Source organism: Eurosta solidaginis, chromosome 2 (genome assembly GCF_040869045.1).
Source record: "Eurosta solidaginis isolate ZX-2024a chromosome 2, ASM4086904v1, whole genome shotgun sequence".
NCBI lineage: Eukaryota > Metazoa > Arthropoda > Insecta > Diptera > Tephritidae > Eurosta > Eurosta solidaginis.
In genome coordinates this window covers 259,573,472-259,600,855 of record NC_090320.1, presented here as the reverse complement: position 1 = coordinate 259,600,855, position 27,384 = coordinate 259,573,472, and the positions used below count along the sequence as shown (strand labels likewise).

The 27,384-nt window shown below is 34.4% G+C and overlaps 1 protein-coding gene across 16 annotated transcripts in view; it reads left to right on the top strand.

Moving 5' to 3' along the window:
• The window catches only part of LOC137240851 (uncharacterized), a 458,238-nt gene that overhangs the window by 1,959 nt on the left and 428,895 nt on the right, over positions 1 to 27,384 (top strand). For 11 of the 16 annotated variants that reach the window (XM_067767734.1, XM_067767727.1, XM_067767729.1 and 8 more), the window contains exon 2: positions 3,387 to 4,247. In XM_067767734.1, coding sequence (XP_067623835.1) covers positions 4,175 to 4,247 — 73 coding nt within the window. In that variant the 5' untranslated portion in view covers positions 3,387 to 4,174. Of the gene's footprint in view, positions 1 to 2,289; positions 2,306 to 2,328; positions 3,059 to 3,386; positions 4,248 to 27,384 lie in introns of those variants that run through there. The other 5 variants (XM_067767735.1, XM_067767725.1, XM_067767728.1 and 2 more) reach the window with 3 other exon arrangements.

Genomic DNA, 27,384 nt, shown 5'->3' with positions numbered 1-27,384 from the left:
GATAAAAAACAAAAAAATTACATTAAGCTTATAAAAAAAAAACAGGAAAATGGCTTTTTGTCCGAAAAACAGTTGATTTATTGTGTACAATAAAATAAAATGAAAAAAAAAAAACAGCAAAAATATAAAAAACAAGAACACATAAAAAAATGTTGGAAATTTTTGTACTGAATTTTCCTTTTGTCTGGAGACAGCCTTTTTAAAATGAACAGACAAATTCTTTATTGAATTTTTTCTATTAAAGTAATGCTTAAGTACATTTTTTTTATAAATTTTTGAATAACTTGAAATCATTAAAAACTGTTAAGTTGTAATTTTTTTCTATTGAAACAAAGAGGCCGATAATGATAAATAAACAAAAGAAAATGAAAAAATCGTTGAAAATATTTTGTTTGCTTTCCCAAGAGTAAATTAAAACTTTATAAAATAATGAATGGGTTTGTTAACAAAAAGTAACAAAATTTTGAAAAAAATTTAAAAACATCAACGAAAAAAAAATTATTTTCTAAAAAAAGTTTCTAACTTTTGTTTTTTTTTTAATTTTTTTTAATTTTTTTTTAAGAATTTTTACAAAAAAAGCTCATACAGAATATAAATATGCAATTTTTCCATTTAAAAAACTCAAGCGATTGAGGCTTTTACCATACCCCTTTAATAAAATTAACAAATCAGAAAGAGTTTTAAAAAATTTTATAAAAATAAAAATTATAAACAGGAAATGTTCAGCAGCAACAAATAAAAGAAAATATTTAAAAAAATTTTTAATAAAATACTTTCTTTGCGAGAACTTGGTGTCATACTTTCCAAAACTTTTGGTGCTTAAAACCGATTAAATTTTAAAAATATCTAAAAACAAAAAATTATAAATTATTTAATAATTTGGGAAAAATTTAATCAACGTGACATCATGACGGAAAAGGCGACAGCTGTTTCGATTATACCTTTTAGGTTCTCCAGGCAGAAGAGGCTTTGAAGAGATTTAAAAGGTATAATCGAAACAGCTGTCCCCTTGTCCTTCCTGATGTCACGTTGTTTAAATTTTTTCCAAATTATTAAATAAATTATAGTTATTAAAAATTGCTTCAAATAAATATTTTCATACATTTGTAGCAAGAAGGGTAATCTCCGCTTAAAAACTTACAAAAAATTATAAAATTCATATCAGATTTTTTAATATATTTTTTTTTTTTTGACGGAAATTGTATCTATTTATTTTGCTCAAATTTTCTTAGTGGCATAAGTTGCCATTTAGGCATTTTTCTAAAAACAATTATAAATTTTTTTAACTAGAGAATTTGAAATAAACTAAATAAGGCTAACAGGTTTTTAATTAAAAGATGTATTAGAAAAATAGCATACTTCGGTGAAATTCACTTTGGAAAAACAAATATTACAAAAAAAAATTTTATAAAATTTAGAAGGATGAAACAATTTTTTTGCGCACGAGTGTTGTATATTTCAAAATAGACGTATTCATTATTACTTTTTTATTAAAAAATAATTTAATTTTTAAAGAAAAAAATTCCAATGCAGTTAAATTTTTCACATTAATGTAAAGTTTCCCGGAAACGAGTGTCATATTTTTTCAAGAACTTTATTTAAAAATTGAAAGGTTGAAAAATAATTAAATAAGCGAATACCAGAAAATTTGTTTAAAATTTTTAATACAAGAAGAAATTTAACTTCACACCTTTTAGTAATTTTGTGAAAAACTATATAAAGACAAACAAAAAAAAATTAATTATATTATAATATATAATAAATAAATTGTATAATGCTTAAAAAATGTATTTCAAAATTATAAAAACGCGTGGTACTCGATATTAAACCAGCACAGAAAACAGTTCTTGCGAGCAACTATTTTTTTTTATGTTTAAGAAGATTGCGGGTCAATAATTTTTGAAATTTCATTTTCGATTTAACATAATATGTTAAAATAAAATTAAGGAAAATCAGCAGTAATTAAAAGTGATTTTCGATATAAATAATTTGTGAGCATAATTTATAAAGTTTTTGGCGAAATTAACAAAAAACTGCTTTGTCCTCTATCGTGCTACGCGTTTCGGTGCTTTTTACACCTTCTTCAGAGAGTCTGCTTTTATCGTGTATAGCCATAGAACAAATATTATTTAAATCTGAAAGCTTGTGTGAGCACTTTAGTTTAAATTATTTAATACAAATAATTACTAAGCATACGTTTGACTTTTTTTTTCGCTGAAGATGGTGTAAGAAAGCAACGAAACGCGTAGTACAATAAAGAGAAGTGGCATTTTTGAAGAACGACCGTAGTTTGTAGTGAATAAAGGTTGGTTTGCTATAAATTTCAAAATTTGTTATTCTATTTGCATAACTCAATGTAAATTTAAAAAATTTTTTTTATAAAAAATAAAAATAAAAAAGATTTTAGTTAAGTTCCTTATAACTGCAAACCAAACACAAAATATGCATTTAACTGCAAGTTGCGCGCGAAAAGAAAGTTTTTTGCCACTAGAAATGACTGCCGCTTCGTCACCAACTGCGCTCAATGCTGCTCTTGCTACTCACAAACATACAATTGCACATACTTAACAAGTATTCCTCATGCCACAACGATGCTGACTAGGTTTGAGATTAGTCGTTAACATTTGTTGTTATAGTTGTTGCTGATGTTGCTGCTAGATTGAGGCAATTTTCACGTTTTTCTACATTTCATTTTCATTCAGACGTCCACTTTAGCGCGTGAATAACACGAACGTACGTAAAGTTGCATGCAAAAAAAAACTGCACTTGATTGCCAATCGAGACGACTAACAACCAAACCAAATCAAAGCAAACTAAAAGCGACAGCAGAACAACAACAAAGTAGTCGAGCTAAGCAGCAGCAAGATGAACAAATTTCAAGAAAATCTACAACAAGCGTAGAAATTCAAACTCGATTCCTTTTTCAAGTTATTTGTTGTGCTTCAAACTTCTATCAGCTACTTTAAAGTGCTCAGCTGGTTTCGGCATTTTAGCTGCTGACATCTGCTACACGCTGTGGTGTATTACACTTGCTGCACACTATCAATGAAGTGTCATCGTAAGTGTTTGTGTTTGTATTGTAGTAACGTTGCGCTGCATTGTGTGCAGATGTGCAATCTAAGATTTTCATTTTGTGATTTTGCGGCCGTTAGCATTTGTTATGATTTTGTGCAACATAACGAGAGCAAACTGGGTGCATTGACAAGAAAGCGATGAAGATAAATAAAATGAAAAGCGAAAATTTAATAGCTCGTAAGGCAATCACGGCAGTAGGCTGTGAAATCTCATGTTTGATTGCAGTTTTTGTTTTTATTATTTTAATTTGTGTGTGTGATCTATTTTTGCTGAACAAATTTATTTATATTTGCTCTCGTTTTCAATTGCAGCAGCTGTGTGGTGGCAATATATGTGCAAAAAATGTAACGAAAATACGCAGAGATAGATAGGAGAAAAACAGAAAAATTTAAAAAGCGAAAAAATTCAAAATAAGGCAAAGTGAGTGTTAAAATTTTGTAGGTTGTAATCTCATGAAAATAAGAGAAACAAACAAACATGCAGTGCAAATAATGTGTGCAAGCGATCAGTGAGCTTTAAAATTTATGAATAAATCCCATAGCACTTTATAGTGCAAACTAAACACAGCAAAGAAGAAGAAGTATATAAAATCAAAAAAACCAAAAAAAAAAGCAGAAAATAAAAAAAGGTGAGAGAAAAATCAAATCAAATCAAAATCTTGCAAAATTTGCGCAGCACTCTGCTTTTGATGTGGAAATTTTATTTGAACTAATAGCTAAAAAAAAAAAACAAAAAAAAAGCACAAAAGTCAAAAACCAAAATTTAATGAAATTGGAACGAAATCAAGTAATGAGTGTAACAAAAATTAACAACAACAAAATCACAAAATTACAAAATTTAGCGCCCCAAATGCTGATTATTACTTACTCTATGTGCACTTTGTTTACGTTTTTTGTGTGTGGAAATTGTTTTGGCGTGAACTAAAAATTGGATTCGACAAACCGCATAATCAAGCAACGCAGTAACAAAGTCGCTGTATTTCGACATAATTTTTTTGACTGCGCGCCTTGCTGTGTGCCTTTCAAAGCTTAGATTTGATTAATTCTACTGCAATTATCTTTTGGAACTATTCATTACGATTGAAATTATTACATAAAAAATGGGTTTGTCACGTGGATTTAGTATGGTGCCATTATGGTATTTGGCGTGCTTTTGCTTCATAATACAAACAGGTGAGTTGAAAGCAAAGCTTTTTTTGTTTTTGTTGTTTATTATATAAAAAACTGGAATTATTTTTTTTTTGCAAAAAAGGGTAATTTGTGAGCGTTTTGTGTAAAAATGCAGGAAATGACGGCTTTCTTTCGAAAGACTTAAGACACGAACTTGAAAAATTTGCTTTGGGGCTGTAATTAAAAGACTTAAGAAACGAACTTGAAAAGGAGCCTTTGAATATTATTTGATTTATGAGGTTTACTATATTTTTCAAACTTTGTTTTGGGTTTTGTTTTACGACCGTACAGTAATTGTCTGCGAAATTTGGCTAATATCACAAAATCGTGTTAATCAAGAGCTCTGAGGAACTTTAGATGTTTCCTTTTTCTCCCAATAGTTAAGAAAGATGACTTCTGAAGATTTACATTTGGTATTTAATAAAGTTTGTAGTATAGTCTAGAAAATTCACAATTAATAGGAATTTATTAATTAAATTGTCATCCAAATTATAGCCAGGAGCAGTCATTTAATTTTAGCCGCGTGCTGTGCGAGATTTTTTCAAATTTACTACAGGGGCTTACAATTATCTTAGTGCTGCAAGACAATACTGGGGCTTTTAATCCACTAATTTTCTGGAAGAATTTGAAATGAATGATTCTGCATCGATATGCAAACTTAATCTTCTTAAGTTGTCTTTGCGGCCCGGTTTTACGGCGCAAGTTTAAATTCTAGTTAAAGTTGACTAGAGATAATCCTGCCATATTGGCCATTTAAACTGAGATAAGCATTAAAATATTGTGCTGTCGACCACAGTGACAAGGTTAAACGCCAGTGAATTTTAAACAGATTTTAAGCTCGCTCTGAAAAATAGTGCCCAAAACTGACTTTCATTTCTCCCATTCAATTCGTTATTATGCCTAATTTTAAAAAGTGTAATCTTTCCTTAACCACTATATTTCTACTATTATGTAATGTCATTGCAGAAGCATCTTTCAGTGTAAAATTTTTAAGAATTTTTAAGCGGGGATTACCTTATTGCTTTAATTGTATGAAAACATTTATTTGAGGAAATTTTTAATTTATAATTTATTTAATAATTTGGAAAAAATTTAAACAACATGACATCAGGACGGACAAGGTAACAGCTGTTTCGATTATACCTTTCAAATTTCTTTTAAGCGGGGATTACCCTTATTGCTCTAAATGTATAAAAATATTTCTTTGAAGCAATTCTTAATTTATAATTTATTTAATAATTTGGGAAAAATTTAAACAACGTGACATCAGGACGGACAAGGTGACAGCTGTTTCGATTTTACCTTTCAAATCTCTTCCGATTATACCTTTCGAATCTCTTCAAAGCCTTTTCTCCCGGGAGTGGGATTTGAACCCGCACTCCTACGATGTTTGAAGTGATACAAAAGCATTCAGCCAGGTCATGCCTTAGATGTTGTAAACTTTATCCCAATTGCCTTCTTTGCATATTTCTGTATTCATAGTCCATACTTCGTATGGCGTCATATGGCAAAGTTATGCGTTGATAAGGCGGTTTCCGAGAATCATGGTGTTGGTGCTTTGTTCTATTTAACCGCCTTACCAATGCATAACTTTACCATATGACGCCATACGAAGTATGCACTATGAATAAAGAAAATATGCAAAGAAGGAAATTGGGTTAAGGTTTAAACCAACTAAGGCATGACGTGACTGAATGCGTTTGTAACACTTCAACCATCGTAGGAGTGCGGGTTCATATCCCACTCCCGGGAGAAAAGGCTTTGAAGAGATTTAAAAGTTATAATCGAAACAGATGTCGCCTTGTCCGTCCTGAAGTCACGTTTTTTAAATTTTTTCCAAATTATTAAATAAAATTTTTAAGATTGTCATAGACCTGGGAACCAAATCTAATAGCAACTTAGTGCCAAGATATTAAATGTGTATACATTGATAAGCAAACACCTAAAATAAGTTAAGTGCACTAGTAAATTAGTTAGTTGGATATTCGCGATTTAAGGTGAAGTCTTTGCAGGAAAGGGACTACGCTTATATACTTTTTCTCAACCATCTTATATTCTCGTTTTTTTGCATTTGCATTCCAATATCTCAGAGGCTTGGGGCCTGCACGAACCCCTTTTTGAAAACTTTAAAGAATGACTGCTTGGTAAGATATTTATTTAAAAAAAAAGATTATTATTATTATTTCCTACGCTTTGAAAAACTTGATAAATATTAAAAAATTGAGTTGGTTTCTAGAATATTTTATCACGTTTTACAAGAAACTATTTGAAGGAGTTTAGTTCAATTGCTTGTTGAAATCATATTCAGGCACAAGGCAGTGATAGTGTTAAACATTTTAACTACCAACTAAAATTTAGTGGAAGTGGAATTGAAAATTTAGTGCAATGTGCGCGACTACGGTTTGAATCTACGATTTTTTTTATCGAGATAAGATGAGCGAAAATTACGAGACAGCTTCTTGGGTATAAAGAACGAATTCACATGCAAATTTTTTTCAGAAACTGACTTGCATATAAGCCAGTGGCAAGTAATATTTAAAAAAAATTAAATATTGCCAAACACGCTATAGGGAATTAACCTAGAAAGCTGCAAAGATCTTCCCCAATTTTACTTTCTGCCTATCCGCTGCATATGACCATATTACGTCTAAGACCGTTCTCTAAAGGTTGGCTATTTAGTAAAATTAACCAATGCCGTGACATCACGACTGACTGAGGTGTGGGAAAGGGTGAATGGGTCTGTCAATATAGACCTCACGTAGAATGTGTTCATGGTATACTGCGCCTCCTATTTCAAGTTAGAAGAGAATTCAGAACGAAGTAGAACAAGATTTTTTTGCCGACATGGTGACAGGTTATGTATGTTACGGCGTTGAGGCATGCCTGCATAAAAGAAAGCTTTATTCCCAGCTAACCAGGGTGAAGTATGATCTGACGCTCAATTTGATGTAAGTTCCGTCACCTCGTTGCTTCTTCTGACCTGATGAGTAGAAAGAGTAGAGTATTTTCTATACATCTGCAATTCCTTCGCAAGGATCAATGCCATAGATGAGATATGTAAGTTTTGGTAGTATTGGGCTTTCTAGCTTGGGGATATGCGGGGAGAGTACTTTCCGGAAGCCTTTCCCGTTTTCTTTTTTGCATCACATATATCACATATGAGGCTTCGTGAATTGTTGTGTTCGGACTTGAACACCTGAGTATTGGCTAGTCTGCAAAAACTGAAATTAGAACTCTGAGCTATCAGGTGCTATTCAGGGTCGAAGCAAGGGGCAAAAGTTGGTAATAGTAAAATGAAAATAAGAAAATCCGCGACATCTTCAAAATTTGTGATGCCTAATCCATCGGGGGGATTTGCTGGCATGGAATGTCCTATATTAAAAAAAAAAACTAAATTATTTTCTATTATTTTCAATATGAAAAAAATCTCAATAGGCTGAATTAAGCTTGTCTAAATCGAAAAAAAGTAATAATAATAGAGAAGTCGAAATTCAAGCATTAAACTAAATTTCTTGTACAACGAAAGACTTAAGGCACGAACTTTTACAAATAAATAACTTTTCAGCAAAAATCGTATGCCATGATTCGCTCTGTATATTATTTCAAGCTAACCTGCTATTTATATTTTGAGCCTTACCTACACTAATTGTTTTGCGGCGCTATCTGACATTTATAATTGAAAGCTTGACGTTTTTGCATAACCTTCTTCAGAAAATTTTGTCATTTGGGCCCAACTTGTGTTCTTTACAGTAACTTAAAAATTGTATCTCAGTGAAAAATGGAATTAACTGGTGAAAATTTTCGTCAAGTAAGCAGTGCTTTGAACAACTTACTTCCACTTTTGGTGATGAAACCCCATCCTTTGCCACTTTGAAACGCTGGTATAACGAATTCCATCGTGGCCGCCGTTCGCTCAGGGACGAAAGTCGTGAAGGTCATCCAAAATCAGTTGTTGTGCAACAACACATTGACGCTGTGCGCGAACTTATATTGCAAGATGGTCATACGACTTATGGTGAGATTGAGTCATCCCTGGGTATTAGTATGACGAGCATCAATAAGATATTGCATAAGCATTTAGCTGTGAAAAAAATTTATTCGCGTTGGATCCCGCATAATTTGACAAAAGCTCAATGCTCGATAACTTAATTGGAGTGGAAAAAGTGCAACGAAAATTAGTTTGAACGCATGCAAAAGCGTATTGATTATCGTTGAGAATACTTCGAAAAACAATAAACCAATTTTCGATAATAAATTACTGTCTTTTCATTATTAGGCTCAAAATATAAATAGCAACCCTCGTATAAGCATGGGCATGGTAGTGATTAAATAATACTTTTTTAATACCAATTCAAAAGATTATAATCAAGTATAAAAATTGAGTTGTTGCTGAGCTCCAACCTGGATTACAGCAAGCCTATAGTTTTAAAAATTTATAAAATTTGATAGTAATCATGCAATTCTCGAATAAAAACAAAAGGCACTAAAACTTTTAATGCGCCGCGTGCTTTAGGCAATTTATTGAATATATTTTTGTTTTCTGTTTGTTATTTTATTAGTAATAAACAATTTAGCTAAAGACATAATCAAAAGTAATAATCTATGATTTCATTGTTAGCAAAAAATTTAAAACAAAAGTTAAACAGCTCTGGCTATAAATACACGATGGAAGCTTGCTTGAAGCAAAGGTTGAATTTAGTGTTTTTGACAGGTTTTAGCATTTTTGGTTTATATTTTTAAAATTTTGTTTTACTTTTATTTATTGTGGCAGATTGTGTTCATACAACAATGCTTATTGTTGTGCTTCAACAAAGAAAAAAAGAAAACAAAAATTTATATGTAAATAATGAAAACCTGTAGCACTTGACCGCTTCTTATTGCTGGTGAAGAAGCAATTAATAGAACAACAAAAAAGCTACAAATGTAAACGTATAGCAAGCACAACAACAGTGTTAACCTCCAACGACATTAACACACTTTTCCTTTCTGTCCGGTTGGCTTGATTTCAGCTTGACTTGCCAAGCAACTTTTGCTGATTACCGTTTTGCTTCTTTAGATTTTTGTTTTGTTTTGTTTATCTGTAAAGGTTCGTCTGCTCTTCAATTGTTGATCACTTCTAGTTTGTTTCTAGTTGTAAATTGTTTGTTTTTTTCCACAACTGGTAATTTGGTATGTTTGAAAACAAATAAACAAAGCGGCACAATGCAATCGCACAACAGTCGCTTGTAAGCTTAAATAGTAGGCAGAGATTGAAATACATTTTTGTGACCCCTCTTTGTACATATAATTGTTTTTTAACAATGAGCATGTATGAAAAAGTGTTTTTTATATTGTTTTTTATTTAAATTTTATGATTTTTATTCTCTAACTGTTAACACACTAACATACATTTTGTAGACATTAGAAGCATTGTACGTTTTAAATTGACTTGTATATGATTTTATTACTATACAATTTTTCCTTTGTAATTATACCTTTCATGAACATGAAATGGTATATTAACTTTGGTCCGATGTTTGTAACGTTGAGAAATATAGGAGACAGACTCACCACTAAGTATACCGAATTGATCAGGGCGACGAATTGAGTTGATATAGCCATATCCGTCTGTCCGTCGATCCGTCTGTCCGTCTATCAGTTTGAACGCAAACTAGTCCCTCAAATTTTGAGATATCTCAATAAAATTTGGCACAAGGATATATTTTTGTATTATATTAGACATTTGTCGGATCCGGTATGATCGGACCACTACAACATATATCTCCCATACAACCGATCGTTCAGATAAGACGATTTTGGTCATTCCTGCCGCAATTTAAAAATTATAAACGTGAAACTCGGTGATATATATTCTAATATATCATAAAAAATTTCCTGTAAAAATCATTTCGATCGGAGCTATATATAATATATATCCCATACAACCGATCGTTCAGAAAAGGTAGTTTTTTGCCATTTTTTTTTTAATATTTATCTTAAAAATCGTTTAGATATGTACAACTGTTCACTATATATTTCTTATCTTATGCATCCGATTATTTGAAGATTACGAACGGGATAAGATTATTGTTCAGCCCCATTCATGGAAGGTATCAAATCTTCGGCAGAGCTGAAGACAGTCCCGTTCTTACTTGATTTATATTGGAATGCTGAAATCGAATGTTAATAACTCGTTGGTAAGGCTTAATCACCGTATACGCCTTCCTTTGTGGGAACTCCACTTGTTATTCCATATTCAAAAGATCTTTTCAAACTAACTTTGTTGTTATTTTGTTAAGTCATCTCAGCTACACTGCCGCCTGATTGTGGTAATGAGTTGGGGCATGTATAGTCTAAAAGATGGTACTTTTTTACTCTGCCTCTGCAAGAATAATGCACGTAGAAAATTTTTAAATCTGAAATATGTCAATGAGCTAGCGACTTGAAATTTCCAACTAAATTCAGAGGCCGATGACAGTATAAATCAATCCACGAAAAGCTTCGCTAGGGGGCGTATGGATTGAAATATTAAGAAAATTTTTACGGAACGGATGGAGTTTTGCGATCTCATTGAGCTACAAAGTGAAACTTCACAGATAGGTTAAGACACAGTGTTTGTGAATGTTGATGATTATTTTTTTTCAAAATAGTTTCAATCATTGTTCTATCACATGTGCTCTATTGAGTTTGTTTTATTTCCTGTTTAACTAAAAATTATTTTCTTTTGAATAATTTGCCCTGTGCCAGATATGCACACAAAATGACTTGGTCGTAAAAGGTACTGAAACAAAACTATGGGCAGAGGCGTGCTTGAAAAGTTAAAAAATGGGAAGGTATCGATATTAACTAGTAAAAGCTATCGGTAAGATAATCATCGTTACGTGATTAGTTGGTGTGGCAAATCGCTTCTGACTTAAGGGCCAGTTTATGTATGACGCCGTAACAATTTGCGGTGCAGTCACTCATATTCCCAGTTACCACTAAAAATTACCAACAATTTTTTAAAGATATTCAGGTTTTCCGTCACTCACTGAAGCTCTTATATGATTGGAATTTTGGTTGATACGTGAAAAAATTATGTTTTATCTAATTTGCTCATTAATAAGTGATATGAGCCATTTCGGTGACACAACCGTTAGACGGGGTTCAAGAAGGTACTTATAGCTTCTCCAAATTAATTGTCAACCTCATCTACCCGTGGTCTGTCGGCCTAAAAATTTTGCTAAGGGTAGGCGGTGGAGGAGGTTAGGCAGCCTGGAAAGTTCAACGTGGTCATATCAAATCATTTATGTAACAATCAGACTATGGCCTTAATGGCGCTATTTTTCGGATCCAAAAACTTTGGGGGTTTCCTTATCTCTACAAGAAGAGGAAGACATCTCTTTAGTAAAGCAATGCAAATCCGCTGACGGGTACTCCATCCCAACACATCCATATCGTAGTGGTTTAATAAAAAGGAGCCCATGTAGGAAATTCTGTAGTTCTGTGACGCTTACGCATAAACCCTAATTTCCCAATGGGAGGCAAGTAATACAGATTACCTGTTATAGTGTAGAATATAATCTTTCTTTTAATTTTTAGGGCTGCGCAATATTGTTTTTCACAATATAACAATCGTATGCTCTTAGAAGCTACACAGGACTGCAAAGGCTTCCACCTATTGTTTGACTCACAGAACCATAGCCGATAAATGTAGCCCTTTATGAGTATGAGGGCCCCAAAGCTAACTAATTGCCCGTCTTATTGCATTGTGTATTATAATAACGACCACCCGAATCATGGAAAGGCCAAGTCGACTCAACAGATCTGTTGCCCACTCTTTAAATTGCTGATTAGTCACTTGATACTATAATCATTACCTCGAGGGTCCAATTTCCAAAGCTAGGAGGCACCGTTTGCTGGTCAAAGTGACCGACTAGTGAGACATCGCATTTTTCGTTCAAGTCATCTGTAGGGTATAATCTCGTCCCCCTGTAATCGCTCCACAGCCAGATCTCTGAGCTTTTCCTAAAATTTTATAAATAAAGTTCGCCTCCTACACTTTCCTCCTAACCAGTGCTCCGTATAGTAGCATCGGTTTAACAACCAATTTAAGTTGAGCTTGGGTGTTAGAAATACTCTCAACACAATCAGACTTCGGTCTTTGATGATTAATAGAAGGTAGGTTAAGTCTTGGGATCTTTTGGCGCAATTGCCTTGGAATTACTTGTTTACTAGCAGCTTTACTGTTTGTGTGGAGCTTCCTCACTATTTTTAATGCGAGAATATTTTTTTTTGTTGGTTCGTTCTATGGGCAAAACTCCTTCCAAGGTTTCTATTTTACCTGACATTATACTTGTATGATATCCAGTTTCCTGCTTAGCGTAAAAAGAATGGAATTCCATGAAGGAGGTATAAGTTTTTGCTGAAAAAATTTGGACAAGCTTTTGGTAGATAAGATCTCGAAACTTTCACCAGCTTGCCATTATAAGTAGTAGCATTTTGTTCGGTTTTTTGTAAAGAGTGTTTCCCCAGCTTACCGCCACTATTTGACAAGCTTTCGCCAATTGCTGTTCCTTGGTTTACGGCCCGGTAACCTCTCACATTCATAACGGTCGCTTGTATACATTTCCAATTTTTTATTGGTTCGATATTAGGCCATTCTTTATAATTTCTGATTTGGAAACAAGCCCGATATCGATTTGTTATCGAAGATTTATCGATTTGTTATCAAAATATATCTACTTGCTTTCCAAAATGTATCGATTTATTAAAAAAAGCTATCGAAAAGTTATCAATTTACTACTGAAACTCTATCGATTATTAACCGTAAATATGTCGATATATAATCAAAAAGTTATCGATATGCTATCGGAGCCTTGTCACTCTGTTAACAAAATGTGATCGATTTATTTTCGGGTAGTTATCGACTTGTCATCGGAAATATATCAATTTGTTATCGGCTGTTTTCATTTTGTGATTAGAAAGTTATAGATTTGTTATCTGAGTGGTAGCACTTTGTTATCAGCTTGTTATGGATTTTTTAACGACGTCTCGTCGGTTAGGTGCAAGACATAAATGTTGTTGCTATTTTTTTTTTATTAAAAGCTCCATTCAGAGTTTAAAACAAAATACAATTTTGAGAAAGGCTTCATTATAAAAACGATGACATAACTGAACCTCTCGTAAACAAGCCGACAAGAAACAATTGTTTGGCAATAATATCGATAATGAGCCAATAACAAAAAAATAACTTGTCGATATCGGTTGTTAACGATTAGAAGTCGGCGAAGTTCTTCTCTTCTTCTATTTGATTCTGGTGAAGTAGCCTCTGTTTTGTTTTAACTTCAACCCCGGTCCAACTCTAGTTGATTCAAACGCATTCGTTTTCTAGACGTACAATTGCATGCCTACATATAGACCTTAAAACAGCAATCTTTACCGTAACAAAACCAATTCAAGAATCATGCTTTAATCAAGCCAGTTCGTTTTCTAAATCTTTGGTTTCATTCAGCAAGCAAAAGGAGAATTCGAGCTGATATATTCCAAAGTTTACAAATGTATTTTGAACTTTGACTTCATAAGAGAGAAACCAAAAACTTGAAGAAAAAAAGTGACATAATCATGAAGTTTTCGCGAGCCAAAAGTGAAGGACTCATTGATTTACGATATCATTGGCACAGAACCACTTTTACTAGACAAAACCATAACAAGCAAATGTTTTGCATTTAAATATAATATAAACCACCATTTAAGTAAAGAAGAGATAGTAAACCAAATTTGACATTTGAAGCTGTTTCTAAAATTATTCAAAAAGCTCAAATTAAGTGCAAGGCCGGGTTTTTTACCGCTACTCCTATATGATTTGTTGTTTGATGAGCTCATTGCTATTTATTAATAACGCATCCAAGATATAAATGTTGTTGCTATTTTTTTTTTATTAAAAGCTCCATTCAGAGTTTAAAACAAAATACAATTTTGCGAAAAAGAGTAATATAAGCAAGAAAAGTGGATTAAAAGAAACGTTGGATGCCGTCAAAATATACTTAAAAATGCATATTTAGCGTACAAGTAATAAATGTATGGTATTTTGAGAGATGAACGGACTGAAGACAAAAAGCGCTTAAAATTCAATTTTTTATTATTAAAAAACCAATGGCATATTCTCTTTTGCAGTGCTTTAATAAGGTAAATACGCTGGAATTTTAAATGTCTTAAAATGATGAGCTTAAATGCCGGCTAAACAGTTTTCGCATTATTGTTTCATATTTTTGAAAAACTTCATTCAAGTTTGAACTCATATAAGAGTGTTATATATATATATATATATTGTATTGTGTTGTTTATGTATATTTTATTACATGCATATTAAGCTGTCCGTTAAAAAAAGTTTGCTTTGCCGCGAGGAATATAATAAATTATGGTCTAAAAATAAGCTGTGCAAAATTTCAGCCGAATTGGATAAGTCTTAGAATTGTCACGTTTCAATTGAAAATTAAAAAAAAAATATGTGTTCAAGGTGCAAAATTTTATATAAAAGTACGGATAACCTTTGATCTTTTAATCATTTGTTACGTGAAAAAACTCACAGAATAAGATTATGAAGATAAAACTCAGTAAAAATGCATTAGGTCTGAGAATTCGAGAAGTTATCGATTTAAAAAAAAAAAAACAAGAAAACGTCATCTTCGTACTATTCAAAAAATTTACAGTTTTTTGTATAAAACTGCGAAAGCCATCTGCAAACCATAAAACATCCTTTATTTACCCTAACCGCATACTCTACTTCTTCCATTACTTTGGAACCATCTCTGTGCACATGTATCGCCACGTCCACCATTTGAGCACCCTTGCGCCAACCATCCACCTCTATTGTGGCCTTAAGATCTCCCTCGAAGCGCAGAAAGGGAATCGGGTAATATGTTTGTCTTGAAATTGATGACACTATACCACTATGGCCGTATGGTCGGCGCTCAAGCTGCCCGAGGGCTTGAGCCTGGTTGCAGTTGTTAACGCTATGTTCTTTGCTAGCAGGTCTGCAGGCGAAATGTGCAGAATCGCATGCAGTGCAACCGTCAGGGTTGCTTTAAAGTTGATATTCTTTGTACCCCCTCTTTTTTTGAGGTAGCTTGTTTTTTGTGTGGCTTTCCACCAAACAAGAACTCCATAGTATAGAAAAGAGTTCATAATCGCTTTAAAAACCCAATCAAAAAGATAGGGCGCTAAACTCCATGTACATTCCATCATTCTTTTACATGTATAAAGTGCCGCTAATGCTATCTTCACCCTCTCCTCCACGTTGAGCTTGCTTCAGAGCTTATTGTCTACGAAGGTTCCTAGATATTTTGTGCAAGGTTTCTCCTGTAGGGGCACCCCTCCAAACTTAGGCCAATTTGGGATTTTGTGCCTCTTTGTAAACAAGAGGATATCCGTCTTCTCTGCGTTGGCTGTCAACCCGACATGAGATTGCCACTTATGAATATACCAAAGCGCCCGATCCGTCAAAAAACTAATAGTTGGTAGCCACTTTCTACAATTGCAACATCATCTGCGTAAGCCGTAAGCTTTACGTGTCTCATCGAATCGCCTGAGCAGTTGATTGATGACCATCGTCCACAGCAGAGCTTATAGCACCCCTCCCTGCGGCGTGCCTGTGTCAACTGATTTCGTGGTTGAATACATATGGTTTTAAAAAATTTCAAGTTCAAGTTGGCACTTCTAAGAGTTATCTAATTAGTCTGAAATTTTACACAGCTTATTTTTAGAAAATTATTGATTATATTCCGCCCGTCAAAAATAATATTTGCAAAAACAAGTATATAAAACGTACGGCTTAATGCACGTACAAACTGCATTTTACCATTTGTTTCTGTTTTAATCTCTACTAATTAATTCACTCTAAGTGTGTGTGTGATGAGGGCAATGACTTTTAGTAAGTGCTCTTTTATGCTTCTACACACTGAAATTCAAACACCAAGCTAACAGCGCCAACAAAAACAAATACTAACTCCCAATAATGCACAGCGAAGATGTTTTTCAAGCTTTAGTGGTTACTTCAAACTGCAATGTGCTCTTTTAATTACATGAAATTTTTATGAATTTTAAATAATTTTCAATTCACAGGCAAGCAAAAGCGATGTGTGTGAATGCAATTGAGATGAGTGCATGAGTACTTTTGTTTATAAAAGTTTGCACAAACATATATATGTATGCATATGTTGACAATAGTGGGAAGATGGAAAAAAGAAATATGTATATATACAAATGTGTAAGCAATATATATTTTTAATATTTTGAATTTAACGCTAATAAATAAAGCATTAAAAACAATTAAATGCAGATAGTTAGGTAGACTGTACCCTGGTCGCCCAAGTAGTTATTTAAAGCCGTTTTGATGCCATGTAACTCGTCTAAAAACTACGGAATGTTACGGTCAATGCATTACAAACAGCCAGAGTTGTTGATAAAATTAAGAATATTCGGGATTGCTATCACAGATAACCCTCCGAGGTCTTCTAGAAACGGGGTTCCAAGGAACCTTAGCCGGGCTCTAGCTAGAGCCGGGAATTTACACGTAAAGTGTTCTACTGTATCCCTGGCATTTGGATCTTTGCAGTTTCTGCAGTAGTCGTTATACGGAATGCCCATCATTTACGCATGCGTACCTACTGCCCAATGACCGGTGCAGACTGCTACCAGTTTGCGTGTGTTAGCCCTGGATTTGTTCAGAAGATTTCTCGTCCTCTTTCCATCATAGTTTGACCAAATTGATTTTGATATTGCAAAGGTGTTGATGTTATTCCACTTTGTTTGCGCTTTCTTCAAGTCGAAGATTTGGATATTCCCCTTGACTACTGCTAAGGGTATGCCTACTTCGACACTGGTTATTTCCTCGTTCATTTCCGATGAGCCCCTGCGTGCTAGCTCGTCGGCCCTCTCGTTACCCTCTATCCCCCTATGACCCGGGACCCAGATAACGCGCAGTTCTAGATTGGTGGATAACTGGGATATGAGTCGCTTACAAGCCCACACTTATTTTGAGTTAATGTGTGGCGAGGAAACCTCTTTTATCGCTGCTTGGCTATCCGACAGGATACAAACTTTACCAGCTTTATACAAGCCCTCCAGTGATTTGCAGGCTTGCCAAATCGCGAGGATTTCTGCTTGAAGCACGCTACAGTGCGATGGGAGTCTGAATGATGCAGACAAATCTAGGGACTCAGGGAAGACTCCGGCCCCCATTCCCGATTCCATCTTGGAGCCGTCAGTGTAGATTTGGATGTCGTCGACCCTTATGCCCGGGTATCTCTTCCACTCGTTCCTGCTTGGAATGGCGGTATTACAACCGTACTCAAACTTCAGTTTGCGAGGGTAGTAATCTGTCTCGGTACCACAAGTACAATCCGGAAGTTTCTTTAGGATACTACTATGCCCTTGCTGGGTATATGCAAGTCGATCCGAAGCAGGTGCAAAATGGGATCTAAAGCAGCTGTGGGGCAAGTGCGCTGGACTTTTTGCAGGCTAGTGGGATTGTAGCTTTTACTTAGAGCTTCCCACCAGACTATGGAATCATAGGTAAGCACCGGTCGCACCACCGCCGCATACATCCAAAATAACATGCTTGGTTTGATTCCCCATTTCTTACCAAACATTGATTTGCAGGCATAGATGGCGATGCAGGCCTGCCGTACCCGCTCTTCGATGCATGTTTACACCTACGATACACAAATTTTCGGAACGATGTTGATTATGAAAATAATTTCTTTTAATTTGATATATAAAGCAAAGAAATTAAATTCAGTTCTGCACATTTTTAGTATACTTTTATTTTATTTTCAAAATTCAAAAATTATGTTTGCTAACCAGCTATATGGGGTTGAGATTTAAAAAAAAATTTGAATTTATGGTTCCTGGACACTCGAATTAAAAATTTATTCCATCAAAATGTTTACAAAACTTCAATAAAAAAATATTGGGCTCTTAATATTTTCTCACAAATTGCTTATAATAATACCATTTGGATGCTAATAAAAAACTGTATTTCAGAATCTCTGAACTGGGGAAGAATCAGTAATCAATAACCAGTATAACAAATTGTTCTTTATTTGCAATACCCTGGTAGTAGTATCTTATAATTAGATTACTCGCGTACTTCTCTGATAGCGTGTTAAAATTAAGCTGACTAAATATTCCTCAGCTTGAGCTGCTTTTATACTCTCTGTTGCCTGATTCGCATATTTCTCCTAGGTTCTGAAATTTTCACTAACAGCCTACTCAAACAGTTGTATTTCATATGTTGTTATTTAGTATATGTGTGAGTAATGCAATATTCGCTCTCACCTGCTGATGATATGATGTGTGACTGTTTCCTTTTCTTCTTCGCTCTTAGCTGCTCACTAACTGTATGTTTGTGTGAAATATGAAAAATTCTCTTTACTTCTAGCTTTGCTGTGTATATGGATGACTTGTTTTTATGTTTACATGTATGTGTGGATGCTTGCTTTGCTGTTGTTGCGCATTTATTTACTAGCAGCATACTGATGTATTATTATTTAATTCATGCTAAAAGAGAAACGTTCAAAGGGATGACTCTGAGATGTTCGTAGTTGCAAATTCTAGTCTAAATCAAATAAATTTATTTGAGCCATCACTGAAAACAGCAGACGCGATAGCAAAATATGAGGGTACAGACCTATTCGCTCTCGTGCCGACACCATAAACTTGAACTCTAGCTCAAAATTAAGACAGGGAAGTTTAATTCAAGCTTGGCATATACAAAATAACATATCTTTTTGATTATTAGCATAGTTTTTATTGTAATAAGTTTAACCCTTTGTTATGCTTATGTATTTTTTAAATAAAGCAAACTTAGCCACTGATAATTCGTGGACTGGCGATGGAGTCGTGTTGAATGGGATAATCTCATCCTTCAACTTCTCTTCGTTAGTTCTTAATATTGACGACATTACGCTAAGTATTCAGACCATCAAAAATTGAAAGCAATGTGATTTTCAACAATTCTCATCGTTCTTTCTAAAGCAATGTGTTGGTTCCATTGCTGAGCCGTTGTTGCATTAATTCAACTTATCGTAAAGGTCTGGAACTCTCTTAGATGAATGGAAAACTACTTTTATCCAACTTATTGATAAGAGTGGTAGTAAAAATGATGTAAACAACTATCGTCCAATATCGAAGATTCCGGTTAATTCAAAACTTTTTGAGAAACGGTGATGTGTAAATTATTATCATTGGTTAAGCGTTATATCTGCCCATATCAGCATGGTTTCATTCCAGGAAGTTCGACAGTTACCAATCTTGCCATTTTTTCAAATTATTGCATTTCGGCTTTCACATGTGGCTCTCAAGTTGACTGCATCTATACAGACATATCTAAAGCTTTTGATAGAGTATCTCACAGAGCTCTATTGGCAAAATTACAAAAACTGGGTTTCCATTCCCAATTTTTGCAGTGGATATATTCCTATTTATCTAACAGAGTAAATTTTGTTGTCATTGATAATGTAAGATCATCACCATACGTAGCAAGTTATGGTGTGCTTCAGGGAAGTATCCTAGGTCCTCTTCTTTTTATTATTTTTATAAATGACATGAGTGCTTGTTTCAAGAAATGCAGCTATCTCCTCTACGCTGATGACTTAAAAATCTTTTTTAAAATTAAGGATGAGTCCGATGTTCGCACTCTTCAATCTGAGTAAAATAAATTTAATGGCTGGCGCTGTGAAAACATGCTTGCACTTAATGCCAAAAAGTGTTACTGCGTAACGTACTCAAAATTATATAATAAGTTGATTTCAACTTATTACGTCAGTGACATGCCTTTAGTTAGGGTGAACAGAATCCGAGATCTGGGTATTGTGTTTGATTCATCGTTTACATTTACTGAGCATCTAGATTTTATAATCCCCAAGGCATATTCCCTATTGGCTTTTATTAAGAGAAATGGATCTGAGTTTAAAGACCCATATACTAAAAAGCTATTGTACAATGCCTTTGTACAATCTAGGCTTGAATATGGTTCCATATAATGGAGTCCCTATTATGAGGTACATAATAAAATGATTGGATGTGTACAAAAAATAGTTATGAAATACTGTTCATCTGATATAAGATTTGATTTGCCCCTCCCCTCATATATTTCACGGTGTAGGCTAATAAATCTGCATACGTTACAGAGTAGAAGGGTTATCTCATCGATAAGATTTATCTACGACATTGTTAATGGCAATATCGATTGTCCCATCCTTTTGGAGTTTTTGAACTTTTATGCTCCATCACGGAATTTGCGGCAATATAACATGTTTTCTATTCATCAGTTTAAGTCTAATTATGCTCTAATTGGGCCGATCAAACACGCTCTAATTGCCACCAACTCATTAAACAATGATCATTGTATTGATTTTTCCGTATCACGCTTTTGTTTTAAAAATGTGTTATTCTCTATATTATGTTAATTTTTTAACACTTTCTACTTATATATAAGAAATTTTTGTTAATCTAGTCTGTAAGATTATTGTAAATCATAGACTCAATAAAGAAAATATGAAATATGAAATTATTCCATTAATTACATATAAATTTGTTAGTAACTTAACCTGCCAAATGCGAAATCAAAAGCATAAATATGTGAAGTTCTTCCATGAGCAATGATGAAAATGGCATTTCATGCTTCAATATAAAAAACGTATAAAAATTCTATTTAGGTGAAACTGTTTATAAATCAGGTTTTGTTTTTTTCAAATTTTTATATTTTGTTTTTTATTTTTTTATTTCACAGTCATCTCATAAATTAATAAACAAATCGCCAGCTTAATGTGAAAATGTGATAAGTCACTTTTTACGAATTTTACAGGAGACGAAAAAAAATGAATAATTTTTGAAATAACCTTTTTTTTCAAAACTGTGAATGAGGATACCTTAGTTGCAATAATTTTGAGTGTAGAAGCTTTGAAAAAGATAAATAAAAATCATGTATGCTAACCCAGCAGCTATTTTGTGATTTAGCACAATTTACTCACTCAAAACAAATTTTTTCTCCTGACTTAGCACTTTTTATTCAATATGTTTCCCCATCACTCCTCCCCTTTAATGATTCAAATATAACACTAAAACTATATATTTCACAAAAAATAATATTTATTTGTCAAACTATTTCTAACTATTGGCGACCACCTTGGTGTGATGGTAGCGTGCTCCGCCTACCACACTGAATTACCTGGGATCACACCCCGGGCAAAGCAACATCAAAATTTTAGAAATAAGGTTTTCAATTAGAAGAAAACTTTTCTAAGCGGGTTCGCCCCTCAGCAGTGTTTGGCAAGCACTCCGAGTATATTTCTGCTATGAAAAGCTCTCAGTGAAAACTCATCTGCCTCGCAGACGCCGTTCGGAGTCGGCATAAAACAAGTGGGCCTCATTCCGCCAATTTGTAGGAAAAATTAAAAAAAAGGAGGACGACGTAAATTGGAAGAGAAACTCGGCCTAAAATCTCTTCAGAGTTTAGCGCGCCTTACATTTATTTATTTATTTTATTTCTAACGGTTCTGATCTAGACTGTTTTGGCGGATGGTGCACAGACAGTAACTTATTTTTGAATTCAAAGAAATGCTCTGTTGTGTATTATTCCATAAAGAAAACTACCACATACTTTATCTACGAACTAAATGTTAAATCTCTTAATTGTTGTGAAGAGAGTAAAGGCTTGGCTGTAATTTTTGACTCAAAACTCTCTTTTTCTAGTCACATTGGTTTCGTTGTTTCAAAATTTGTTGCAATGGTTGGGTTCAGTAGAAGTAACACCAGTGACTTTAAGGACCCTTTGACGTTGAAGGCACTTTATATATCCTTGGTCAGAAGTGGTGTTGAATATTGCTCAATGATATGGAATCCTTTTTATGAATCTAGCACCTATAAAATTGAGAAAGTTCCACAGATTTTTACAAAATTTCTTTAGGTATGCTTCACTGGCCAGACGGCCTCCCATTATATACCAGCAGTCACAAATTGCTTGGTCTTCAGGCTTTGCATGACAGAAGAACTTTTATCTCACTCATGCTTGCCTATAATGTAATAAACTTGAACATAAATTGCTATGATTTATCTACTTTGTTCATTCCATATATTCCACTGCATGATGTTCGGCATAATAGATTATTTATCGAAATAACTCATAAAACGAATTATGCTATGAATGAACCTATAACTAGGACTATACATCTAGCAAATCTATTCAGTAGTCTTATTAATTTTAACAACAGCTTATATAAGTTTAAGCTTGAATTGTTTTCTATTTTTAACTAGTCTGTAAGAAAGCATGTAGTTATCGACATATAAGAATTGAAGTAGATTATAGGCAAAGCATTTATCATACACCAAAGGTATGTCTCAATTGGGTAAATCCAATTTCAGGCACAATATACATCTTCCCCAACCCCATTGTCAACTCACTTAACCGTGGCGAATCCTGTTTCATTGGCAGCCAAGGCTCTGGCGATCCCAAGTTCCTCATGGAACTAGGTGGTGGGGAGTTCGGGATGTCCTAGAAGGTTTAATGTGGTCATATATAAATCGTTCCCGAGATGGTCGAGCTAGTAGTACCTTAATAGTGCTTTGTTACCAGAACGTGCCTGATCTATTTCCGGCAAAGGGTCATCAACATCGGTAATACTTCCCAAAGCCTTCGGGAGTGTCTTTACCGTTAATACAACAACAACAACAAAGCATGTACTTTTGGACTGAATGAATTAAATAAATAAATAAAATGCGCGCACAAAGAAATGACTAGTAATTCAGATTTATATTATTGACAGGTTGACTTAGCACATTTTTTAACAGCTGACGACTTAGCACATTTATACATCATTGTCCAGAGCACGTAAAAATGAACTTTTTTTTTTGTGATCGACTTATTTTGAATTCAGTTTTAAAACTGCATTAAAATACAATTTTTCAAAAAAAGTGACTTAGCACATTTGCACATTAAGCTAACTAAATATCTGTTTAACTGTCGGCTTATGAGTTATGAAGTGTATAAACAAAAGATGAATATCGATAAGGAAAAACAAGTTAATTTTACCGTGATAAATAAATAATTAATAAAACGGTTTAAAGAAAAAAATTTGAAAGCTTACTCATTCTTACTCTTTTGAAATGATGATTGTGTATTCTTTCAGTCACTACAACGCAATTAATAGTAACAGGAAAGCTATAATGCAGATGATTTGATGATTTAAAAGTGAAAACTGAAAATTATATGATTTCAATACGTCTAGTTTCTGTAATTAAAATATCTTATTACAACCACTTTTTAACATGCTTAAGCATATGAAGCATATTTGTGTGTTTGAGAATGTTACGCATACGCATCAGTACCCGTATTTTAAGGCGGCGTACATATGCGGTGGCCACAGTGGTGTTATAGTAGCGTGCTCCGCTCACCACACCGAAGATGCTGGATTCACGCTCCGGTCAGAGCAACGTCAAAATTAAGAAATAAGGTTTATTTAAAAATTGGGCCGAAATTTCAGTTTCTATATGTGCTGATTTGGAGCTTTACGGCCGATGAATTTAAGGCAAGAAAATTTTTTCCTCTTTTAAAATTATTTTTTTTTTCATACTGTACGGAGATGGCAGCAAAGCCACCAACATTAAATAAGTTAAGTACAGTGAGTTTAGACGTACAAAATATGGGTTTTTTTAGTTATTACTAAATAGTTGAATACTCCATGAAGAAGATGTGACAGCATCGAAACGCGTAGGTGGGAACAGGAAGGAAAAAAAATTTTTTTTAAAGAGGAACAAATTTTCTTGCCTTAAATTTATCGGCCATAAAGCTCCAAATTAGCACATTAAGGAATAAGGTTTTTCAATTAGAAGAAAATTTGTCTATGCGGGTCGCTCTTCGGCAGTGTTTGGTAAGCACTCCGAATGTATTGCAGCCACGACGAGGTCTCAGTTAAAACTCATTTGTCTTGCAGATGCCGTTCATAGCCTGCATAAGACAAGTAGATTCCTTCCCGCCAATTCGTACGAGGAATTAAAAAGAACTACAATACAAATTGGAAGAGAAGCTCGGCCTAAAATCTCTTCGGTGGTGATAGCGCGTTACATTTTTTTAATTTATTTGTATTCATATGATTTGGTGTAGTTTTTATAGGAATCGCTAGTAAACAAAAAGATGATAGTTTTTCCATAGAAAAATATAAAGAAATGTTGACTTGACATATTTTTGCCGCGCCCTTTTCTCTATTGTATGTTGATTGCAGTAAGCAGAACTTTTTTTTTTTTGTTAGCATGAAACTAACTTAGCATGACTTTCCTTTTTTTCAATAAGATGTAGCATTTAATTTATTATTTTGTCCGCCATAGGAAATCTTAATAACCATTAAATACAAAATTTGTCATTAAGAAGAAGAAAAAAATATATCTTCGTGGTGTTATATTTTATGCTATGACAAGTTCATGGCATGGACTGCTTTCATTTTCACCTGTCACACCAATGCGTGCGTTCATTTTTGTTATTAATTGTAGAGGTTGCGATGTGACAAAATTTTAAATATGTATGTACATATTTGTTATGTGAAACTTCAATGAATTAAATTAATAAATTTGTAACCAAATTATGAGCGCGCTCTTCTGCGTATGACTAATTAGCCAATTTTTATTATGTTGGTAGCACTAAGAAATTCACTAGCGAAACTTAAATATAATCACGTAACCATTTTTTAATTAGCTGCAATTGAGTTGTGCTTGTAGATATGTATAAATGTAAGAGTGTTAAGAAGAACAACATATTTTCTGTACCATGCCATGTCGTCAAAATTGCTAAAGTGACATACAGGAAATTTAATAATAAAACAATTTTTATTATTGGTAGTATATCTAGCAGCTATATGCTTTGGCCTTAACTACTTTAGCTATAACTTCTCTTGGCAGTTTATCCTAAAGCTTTAAGGGTTAAGCCAGGGTGCGATAAGAGGGTGTGTTTTTAGCCCCATAGTCGGAAACTTCAGCCTACATAATTAAACTTCGTCTAATGGACTGAGGCTGATTGACTTTGCCAGTGCTCGAAACGTGGTCATATCCAACATGAGGCTCATGCATAAAAATATACATAAAGTTACATGGCTGTCCACCGATCGAAATAAAGGCAACCAGATTGACCACGTTGTGGTAGATGGACGGCATGCCTCCTTTGTGTTAGATGTGCTCACGATTCGAGGACCTAACATCGACTCGGACCATTATCTCGTCGCAACCAAAATACGCGCCCACCTCTGTGCGCCTAAAACCAAAGAATAAAAAACACAAGGAAAGCTAGACTTCGAAAGGCTGCAATTCCAACAGACTGCTAATGATTTCGCAACTCGACACTCACACTTGCTCTCTGAGAGCACAACTCAACCCGATGGAATGTAGGAGCAGTGGCAGCATATTTCAAAAGTACTTCGTGCTGCCGCTGAGGATAAAAATGATTACCGGCGATTACGGAAAAAACAACTGGTACGAAAGAGAATGCCGGGTTGCAACCGAAAGAAGAGACGCTGCCTACAGGGCTACGTTAAAAGTGAGCCCAACAAGGAGAGTGTGTGAGCGCTACCGCAAGTAGAAAAGGGAAGCGGGACGCCATTCCAGGAAGAAAAAAGCAGAGAGAGAAAGGCGTGAGTGGGAGAAACTTGAGCCACTAGCTTTCAGGAATAACGCACGCATATTTTACTTAAAAAAATTTGGCGAAAGACGGAAGGTTTTAAGTCCGGAGTAAACTCCTCTAAGAACGAAAACAGTGACCTTGCAGCCGATGTCCAGGGAGTTCATAGAATATAGAACTGATCTCTAAAATGGAGACAGCGATGTATCGCACAGGGATGACCCCTCTCCCACATCAATGATGATGGAATTTCTTTAAATTTATGCTGGAGAAAATTACACCAGCTACAGAACTTAACCGCTCTGGAACAATTATCTGTAAGAACACCCGCGAACAGTTCTTCTCATTCCAAATTAGAAAAAGAAGCGGTAAAGATGGGCTTGATGATGAGTGAGTTCAAACCGAAATATCTGATGTCATCGAGCATATGCGCCTGATGGCAGCCATAGTTTCGAAATAGCCAAATACTTAATTTATTTGGGAACCAGGATTATATGAAAACAACAACATCAGCTGTGAAATCCAGAATCACTCTTGGCAGTAAATGCTACTTTGGCATAGTAGTGCTATGAACGTTGAAAACAACAAAAATAATTCTTCAGTACCAATAGCTATTAACAATGGTACCACCACAGCTGTGTCTCAAACGTATGAGAATAACTCTGTTAATAATTCTGCTAATAGTGGTAGATCGTTTGCTTCGGTTCTTAAATCACAGGCTAATAACTCTAATGTTACCTGTATGGATGGCGCTGGTAATAAAAGCAATGTTAATACCAAACAAACATACAAACGTCGTAAGCAGCCTAGCACTGTCGGTTCGATTACAACTTCTGCACCTACATATATTTCTACGCCTGCATCTTTATACCCTTCTGCGCTGAAAGATAGCACTGAAGTTTTCAAGCGTCGTATGCCAAATTTCGTTGGCTCTAATGCTAGTAATGAGTTGGGAGTCGTTGGAATGCTTTGGCTTCATCTATCGTCATTTCAGCCGTCAGTTTCTTCTAATGATATTATTAGCTACCTGGTAAGGCATCTGAAGGCTGATCGATCTAATTTTTCATGCAAAGGGCTCGTTAAGAAAGATACACCTGTTGACTCAATAACCAAAGTCAACTTTAAGCTTGGCGTTACTAATGCTGTTTATGAGAAAATTTTATCGCCAGACTTGTGGCCTGCTGGTGTGAATGTTCGCCCTGTCCGTTTTTTTCCTCAAGTGGAAAAGCAACTCCAGTTCACCTAGCTTCCAGCAGTAATGAGAACATAATTAACAAACAGCTTAAAGTGTATTTCCAAAATGCTTCTGGTATCAGGACTAAATCGCACATTTTGAGAGCATTTAGTTGCCAATTGGAGTACGATATTTTTGTCATTGTTGAATCCTGGCTTACTTCGGATTTCTTAGACGCTGAGTTCTTCGATCCCAAGCTATTCGTCGTTTTTCGTAAGGACAGGGATTGTACTAAAACTGGGCGTTCAAGAGGGGGTGGCGTACTAATCGCTGTCCAACGCAAG